Source organism: Linderina pennispora (assembly GCF_002104995.1).
Source record: "Linderina pennispora strain ATCC 12442 chromosome Unknown DL89scaffold_14, whole genome shotgun sequence".
In the NCBI taxonomy this organism is placed as follows: Eukaryota; Fungi; Kickxellomycota; class Kickxellomycetes; order Kickxellales; family Kickxellaceae; genus Linderina; species Linderina pennispora.
This window is the reverse complement of record NW_024468262.1, coordinates 605,641-613,405: the sequence shown is the minus strand read 5'-3', so window position 1 is coordinate 613,405 and position 7,765 is coordinate 605,641. Positions and strand designations below refer to the sequence as shown.

The following is a 7,765-nucleotide window of genomic DNA, read 5'->3' as shown; positions in this document are numbered from 1 at the left end:
AGATTGATGGCACCCAGCCGTAGATTGTTTGACGCAGGACACTGTATCTTTTTAGCCAATGTGAGGTTCAGCTCAACTGTTGCGACATTTCTTGGCTGCAATTGTTGTCGTATATGCCCTTATCTTCAGAAGGAGTGCCATGAGCCGATTGGGTGCGTGACTGGTCGCCCGACCTTGGCCCCCTCTTGTGTAAGGCTGTAACCGGGGTTTCCCTTGCACACATCTTGCCCTCTCCCCCAAAAGCCACATACATGTAAATCGCGGGTATTATTGCTAAAATAGAGACTGCTCGATCATGCACAATACGTCGGCCATATTCACTCTTTTTGCAAAGAAACGAAGTGGGCAGATTGCTTGCAACTACTATTCTAGACATCCTGATTGCACTGCCCGTCGCCCATCCAAGGATGTTGGGCATGGGAATGCACAGACGCAGGCAATCGCCCGGATACAGGCGGTGTGCCCGTTCAAGCATCATCGCAGCTGTAGTGTTCAGCCCGCGTTTCCCCAACTGTTGGCCGTTTTCAGGTAAGCAGATATGGATCCGTGCTCCCAACCTGGACCAAGCGCGCCAATCAATCCTGCTGGGTCTGCCAAGATGGCATTAGGGGGCAGTGTCGCAATGTCTTTACCTTTTCTGTTATTCAAAATTCCAAAAGTATGTTTGGGGGAATGCTGGCTACAAGCGGACATCTCAGCGCGGATGCAGTGTGCAGGGAAAACCTCATCGGCATTGTTTCCCATCAGGCTGTCCGCCTGAGCCATATGTGCCGCCGCTACCGCCTTATCGTGGACATAATCTTGGCATATGTGCCCCCGCCCTGCCCCAACGTCGAGTACCCAGGATTCACCAGCACAACATTCTTGTGGAGATGGGCAAAGTGCCGCAGCTTGGACGGCGTGATGAAGATATCCGGCATCACATGCATATGCAACTTGAATCATGGGATGCCAAGATCCCGGCATAGTTCTTTGGCCGCGGGTGTCAGCGGGAAGAAATGGCGCTGGGACACCATATGCCACGCCATACGCGGCAAGCGCTCAAATGAGATCGGCATGCGTGAGACTTCCGACGAATTAAAGAACGCTAGGGGTCTCAGTGTTGGCCACTGCGATGGACACACCGTTGATTGTTGAGCTGCGCAGGGTTGTCGAGGAACTGGGATGCCGGATGGGACGCCGAGGCGTGCCATCATGTCGCGATTAAGTGCGGCTGCGGATACGAGGCAAACGGGTGGCACATTTCGTCGGGAGATGGTGCCAAGAACACAGCGGTTTCAGCGGGCAGGCCATCACGCAGTGTCTTTAGCAGCGGACAATTTGAGACGCGAATATCTGCTCGGGGAGCATATCCACCATACCGCCCTTGATTAACGGGTGAGCTTCGCTGACAAAGGGACCAAGCAAGACATGCGCTGGGCGGGTCTTTCACGATACAGTCAATCAGGACTGGCTAAGGGCTCGTAGTCAAAGTTTGCAGACAGAGTGAATGGCCTGACGCGACAATCGCCGGTAAAGGGCGAAATACTGGTTCGCGCCTGTCAACACTCAGATGCGATTGCAGCGGCAGAGGGTGGAACTGCGACACAGCAAAGGCCGAGCCATCAAGTTCTTTCCCTCAGCAGCAACTATCTGGCCAGGGAACAGCGAGAACGACGCAGCTGAGCTAACATCGAGCTGCACCCGGCGGCCGTTTCCGAGTCGACGGGAGGTCTCCAGGTAAACCGTATCGTTGGCCAAGTGGCACTGGCAGCAGGGTCATCAGGGTTGAATCCAACGATGCGACCGACAGAGGTAACCAGGTCCTGATGCGCGTACGTCGGGTTTGCAAGGGCATCGATCTTGTAGTCTTTCTTGACAGCACTGGCCATGCGCTCGATGCGCCGGTTAAGCACGTCAGAACGCGTCCCGGGTTTCTCAAACATGTACCGCATCCGCTGCTTTGGACAGCTTCTGGTCCTCTTCTTCGCCTCCTTCATCCAGATCGCTATCATAAATCTGCTGTCGTCTTGGCGCTATCTGGCTCGATAGCCCCAATGTTCAACTGCTTGTTCGCAATCGCCTCCATCTTCAGCACCGGCAGCTCAGGGTTGACTATATTAACGCTCTCGCCAGCATTCGTGCGGTCGCGGAACCGAGCAGCCATCGGCGACGCTTCAATACCCGGCGACATGGGCGAAAACACGCCAGGGCGCTTTGCCGTCGACCCGTTCCCCCTCAAAAGCCCCACTCGCTTCGTGCTTTGCGGGTGTTGTCATCACGCTGCGCTGGCTCCCATTGACCATGTCCTGCATGAGTCCACCAACCGAGCTCATGTCGTAGTGTGCGGTGCGGTTTCTGTTGCGCGAGATCCGGTTCCGGGAGTCGCCGGCGAGCCCGCAGCACTGTGCCGCTGTGTCGCAGCCCTGCGGTCGTGGTCGCGTTGCATTGTGTGCCGTAGCTCTAGAAGGCGCTCGCGTGTGGGCTGGATGCTTGTGTCGCCGTTATACGTGTTGAGAACGACTGACTGCCACCGGAAGAAGAGCTCGCTTGCAGACTGGCCGAAGGTCTGGCAGATCGACTGCGCTTCGCTCAGGGCAGCCGAGTCAAGCCTGATGCCCTGGAACTGTTTTGTCAATTCGGCTGCGGTAGGAGCGGTCATGAGTATCAAAGCAAAATAGGCGCGAAGCAGGAACGAAGAATAGCCTGGTTTGAATTTCTCGGCAGCAAATGTCGGTTTCGTGTTTTTTCTTCTCGCGGGGTTTATGCGTGACTGTGATTTAATCAAATACTTGCAACAAAATCTATCCTACAACCCGATCGATGCTCCAGCGCGTGCCTTGGCGGCTCTCCTCGACCTTGACCATGGCAGCAGCCAGGACTTTGGTCCGAAGCGCGGCTCGACGTAGCACGTCATGTGGTCGCGCGCGTCGTTGTACTTTGGCAGCGGGTACGGCAGCGGGTTGCCGAACGAGCACAGCGGCTGGCCGATAGTGGCCAGCCACTTGGCGCTGACAATTGTGACAATCTTGGCCCACAGCCGCGTAGTGCGCTGCAGCTCAGAGAACACAATCGCTGTGGCATGGACCCGGCATTGCGCGCTGCCATGTACACCACACTCTCGGGATGCACAAACACGGGCTCCTCGCTCCACATGGTGACATATGGAACGGCATGCATGCCGCGCTTCTTCTTGTTTGACTCCTCGTCAGGGTCTGGTAGCCGGCGATATCACCGCGCACGGCGATGTGGTCCATGAATCCGGTCAGCAGGATTTGGCGGATCACCGATTGCTGCAGCTTGGACGGGGCGGCATCTGCGGATCCATGGCCAGGTCGACGCCTGGGCAGTACATCTGCACCAGGTTGGTTAGCTGGGCGCGCAGCTTGCGGATTTCAATCATGGCCTTTTGCCGGACGTAGTACTCTTCACACACTTCTTTGGTGCCGCCAGCATACTCAAAGGCACCGACCACGGTCAACCACTTGAGCACATCGCTGGAGGGGTCGGAGCCCGACAGCTTCGACTGCGTGCGCCAGTACTGCCGGCGCTTGAGTCGCCGGTGCTCCTTGGCCGCAACTTCTGCGTTGGTCAGGTTACGATTCTCTGCGGCAGTTGCCTGGTCCTCATCCGGAACCTCACCGCTGTCGAGCTCATCCGTCCAAATGGAACTCCTTCAGGAACGGGTCTCCGACAGACAAGGCTGCGACAATAGCAATGATATAGGGCAGGCACTCGTGCTGCTGGCCGACGATCAGCATCTTGGCGAACCGTGGAGCGACAGGGAACACCGACATCAACCGGCCGAGATCAGTAACCCGGCCCTTGGCGTCGAGAGCACCGAGCCATGTGAGCAGACGCTCGGCCTTGGTCAGCGCAGACTTGTTAGGCGGCGTCGGGAACGGGAAGTTGACGACGTTGTCCAGGTTCATGGCCTTCATCTGCAGCACGACACCCTCAATTGGCATCCGCATGATCTCGGGTACAGAGAACCGGGGGAACTGGTCGTTGAACACTGCGCTGGAGAACAGGCGGTAGCTGTGGCCAGGCCCAGTACGGCCAGCACGACCTGTGCGCTGGTTTGCCGATGCCTGGCTCGTCCAGCGCACGTCGAAATTCTGCACCTGTGTCTGCGCATCGTACGTCTTCTCCTTGGCCAGTCCGGCATCAACCACGTACCGGATTCCCGGAATTGTAATCGATGTCTCGGCAACATTGGTCGCTACCACGCACAGACGACTGCCAGCGGGGGGAGCGCAATACCTTGAGCTGCTGGTCGGCTGGCAGCAGCGAGTACAGCGGCAGGACGTACAGTGGCTCAGGATGGTTCTGCTCGTCCCCTCCCTCGGCCTTAGGCTTGGCAGCAGCATTGAAACAGGTTCTCACTGAGCAAGAGCTGCGGCCCTCATCGTCCTCGCCTTCACCGCCATGATGAGCTCGTCTTCCTCCTCCGAGTCCTCCTCCGAGTCAATCTCAAAGTCGTCCCTGAGTCACCATCCGCAGTGGCGAAATCAAACTCCTCTCCAAGGTCAACATCCTCATCCTCGACATCGCCCTCGAGCCCGCTGGCCACCAGCGCGTGTCCTCGTTCTTGGTGTGATGCGGCTTGCCATGCTTGCGCTTTTTGCCATGCTTAGCCTTCATCATCTGCTCATGCTCGCGCATTTTCCGCTCCTCCCGCGCTGCGCGCTCCTCAGCAGTTGGGAATTTCTCGCGCAGCTGCTTGCAGGCGTATGTGATCTCGGCTTGGCCAGTCCAAGAACATCAGAATACCACCCTCCGGCAGGCGGGTGTGGGATCTTGGCGACCTTGCGGATTGCCTCGTTGACGTGCTGGCCTGGCAGAGGCGTGCGGCGGTTTGAAGTGTATGCGTACTGGTGCTGGCGGGCTTGTACATTGATGACCGGCGGTGGAGTCGGGAACAGCCGTGTGTTCTTGACGAAATCATCGACGCGCAGCGTGGCGCTCATGATGACAAGCTTCAGTGGCCGGTGCTTCTTCGGATCCTCGCTGGCCAGCTTCTGCCGCAGGCGAACGACTCGCGACAGCACGCCCAGCAGGATGTCTGTGTTGAGCGACCGCTCGTGGGCCTCGTCAGTAATCAGCCACCGAGTACTTTGTCAGCAGGAAATCGGTGGCCAGCTCGCGCAGAAGCACTCCTCGGTCATGAACTTGACTCGTGTCTTGTCAGACACATTGGTATCGAAGCGCACCTGGTGTGCCACTGTGCTGCCGTAGTTGCCCAGCTCTTCGGCAACGCGGTGCGCCATGCTGACAGCCGCCACCCGCCGCGGCTGTGTGATCCGATCATGCCTGGGTTCTGCGAGTTCGGGTCGCCGTACCCGGCCTCAAACAGAAACTGTGGCACCTGTGTGGTCTTTCCCGAACCGGTTTCTCCGCTAAGCACGATGACTGGGTTCTCCGTGATAGCCTCCATGATCTGCTGCTCTTCAGCGTACACGGGCAGCTTCATGCGCTGTTCTGTGATCGCTTGCGGCCGCTCCACCGTGACGTAGAATGCGCCCGTGTTCTCTGACGCTTCGTTGGCAAGCTTGCCACGACTGACGAGCAGGGGCTTCAGCATGCTGCCGGTGTAATACTCCTTCTCTTTTTCGGGCTCAGCTGGCGTTACCGCAGGTTCTTCTGCACGAACAGCAGGAGCGTCGGTGGCGGCTTGGTCTTCATCTGAATCGCTCTCTGACGCAGAGCTGTCAAATTCGTCGGACTCATCACCAGCGTCTGCATTATCACCGACCACCATATTCGAATCCTCCTCCTCCTCCGCATCGCTTTCGCTGTCCTCTTCTTCGCTGCTCTCCTCGGCCTTCTTGGACAGACCCAGCTTGCTCAGAAGACGGCCCTTCTTTTGCCGCTTGCGTCTGACAATAGTGGTTGTCTTGGCCAGTGCGCTTCCCGCCACCACCGGCTTCTCCTCGGCCTTGGGCTTCTCCTCGGCATTAGACATCTCGATCAGCCCACCCTCTGCCTTCTCAACCACGTCCTCTTCGCGTGGCCGCTTGGCAGGACGGCTCTCCAGTTCATCCTTGTCGTTGTCTGAATCTGCGTCGCTGTCAGCCTCAGCGATCTTCTTATTCTTCTTATTCCTGCGCTTCTTTTTCCTCCGGTTCACCTCGCCAAGCGTCGGCAATGCTGTTAGATCGGGCGTTGGCAGGGGCGCCATCTGATCTGCCATTTCGCGCACCTCGTCAGCATCGCGCTCTGACACGTACAAGCGCACGCTGGGATCGGAACGCGCCATGCCCAGCTTCTCCTCAAGCACCGCACGCTGCAGTTTCTCGCGCTTGGTCTCCTTGGTGCGGCCCAGGTTCTTTGACGACTTCATCAGATCGCTTTTCCATGTCGACTGGCTGAGCTTCTCGATCAGCTGCGCACGCTGCTCCTTCTTCACCTGCTTCTCGACATACTTCTCGAACCGCTTCTGCTTGGTGGACTTGTTGGTTCCCATGGTCTTCAATAAGATAATAGTTAATGTGTGTGGGCGGAATGAGGCGAGTGTCCAAGGTGGTCGACGAGCACTCTGTTGGCTGATGCCCAGCTAGGCGACAAGCACCGGGGAAAAAGTTTCAACAAAAAAAGGACTGCTAATCCAATCGTGGAATATTGTGATCAACTGCACGTGAGCGGCTCTCCTATGCAATTGGCTGGTGTACATTCGTTTTTATGTTGAGACCGGTTTCCAATTTTAGAACCTCCGGTCCACAAGAACTGCAAAGCGGTAGTTGCACACAAGGGACAGACAATCCGTCCCTGTTTCTCTTTGCCTTCACACATACATCCTTCCCCTCTCTTCACCTCTATACTGACAATAATAATAATGAGTCTCGCCGATATCCTGTCTGCGTGCTTTGGCAGTGGTAGCAGCAACGCCCCCGGCTCGCGCCAAGCACCCTATCTGAGCGCTGACGAGGCTGCAAACATGCCGCTGGAGGCATTCCTTGAGCGCAGTCTCGAGAGTTCGCCCAGCGTTATGCAGCAGCAAAACGAGTTCGCCGAGATCTTCCGTCGCCACCTGCAGAACGGTGCCAACCTCTCGCATATTGCCAATGTCGTGAGGAACCAGACCACCCGGCTCGCGAGCAGCGGCACCGATCGCGCCACAGCCGACTGGGCAGGCCAGCTATTTGCCATGAGTATCGATGGCCAGTCTGGCGGCAACCGCCAGAATGGCGGCTACAAGCCGCCGCAGATGCAGCCAGGCTCTTATGCGGCAGCTGTTGGGTCGGACCAGAACGGATGGGAGATGCAGCAGAGCAACCATGGCCGGCAGAACAACCAGAAGCGCGATGACACGTACATCCGGTCGTACTTCTTCCCGTCAGAGCAGAGCTTCGAGCAGCTGATGAACTTTTTGGATTCGGCCAAGTCCACCTTGGATATCTGTGTGTTCAATATCACCGACAATGATGTGGCAAACGCGATCATTCGCGCCAAGAAGCGCGGCGTCGAGGTGCGCATTATCACCGATGACGGCCAGCTCGAGTCGAAGGGCAGCGATGTTATTCGCATGCAGCAGGACCACGGTATTCCGTTCAAGCACGACAACGACGAGAACAAGTTCATGCACTCAAAGTTTGCCGTTATTGACCGACGCGCTGTCTGGATGGGGTCGTACAACTGGACTGTTGGTGCCCGCCGCAGCAACAACGAGTCTGTCATTGTCACCAACGACAAGAGCACTGCCGACGCCTTCAGCCGTGAGTTCGAGAAGCTTTGGCGCCAGTTCTAGACATATAGAAGTATCGAATATATTCTTGTCCAAAAGAGG

The 7,765-nt window shown here is 57.1% G+C and overlaps 3 protein-coding genes across 3 annotated transcripts; 1 reads left to right on the top strand and 2 right to left on the bottom strand.

Annotated features, from left to right (window-relative positions):
* Positions 1 to 691: 691 nt before the first annotated feature.
* On the bottom strand, positions 692 to 2,173 carry DL89DRAFT_269981 (uncharacterized protein; the record flags this gene model as incomplete). The annotated part of the gene is made up of 9 exons (XM_040888512.1): positions 692 to 748; positions 796 to 935; positions 1,014 to 1,095; positions 1,224 to 1,365; positions 1,393 to 1,449; positions 1,483 to 1,617; positions 1,672 to 1,973; positions 2,046 to 2,105; positions 2,136 to 2,173. Coding segments are annotated over 9 exons (1,013 nt in total), but the record flags the coding sequence as incomplete, so codon positions are not given.
* A 670-nt stretch (positions 2,174 to 2,843) lies between these two features.
* On the bottom strand, positions 2,844 to 5,800 carry DL89DRAFT_269980 (uncharacterized protein; the record flags this gene model as incomplete). The annotated part of the gene is made up of 18 exons (XM_040888511.1): positions 5,735 to 5,800; positions 5,629 to 5,704; positions 5,539 to 5,601; positions 5,486 to 5,517; positions 5,441 to 5,455; positions 5,387 to 5,419; positions 5,348 to 5,356; positions 5,193 to 5,326; positions 5,157 to 5,162; positions 5,096 to 5,135; positions 5,016 to 5,044; positions 4,743 to 4,913; positions 4,404 to 4,464; positions 4,292 to 4,383; positions 3,652 to 4,242; positions 3,286 to 3,623; positions 3,099 to 3,194; positions 2,844 to 3,054 (listed from the first exon to the last, which is right to left on the bottom strand). Coding segments are annotated over exons 1-18 (2,003 nt in total), but the record flags the coding sequence as incomplete, so codon positions are not given.
* Positions 5,801 to 6,766: 966 nt separating this feature from the next.
* On the top strand, positions 6,767 to 7,728 carry DL89DRAFT_269979 (phospholipase D/nuclease; the record flags this gene model as incomplete). The annotated part of the gene is made up of 1 exon (XM_040888510.1): positions 6,767 to 7,728. The coding sequence occupies exon 1, from the start codon at positions 6,815 to 6,817 to the stop codon at positions 7,724 to 7,726; it is 912 nt and encodes a 303-aa protein (XP_040740932.1). The 5' UTR covers positions 6,767 to 6,814.
* Positions 7,729 to 7,765: the final 37 nt, after the last annotated feature.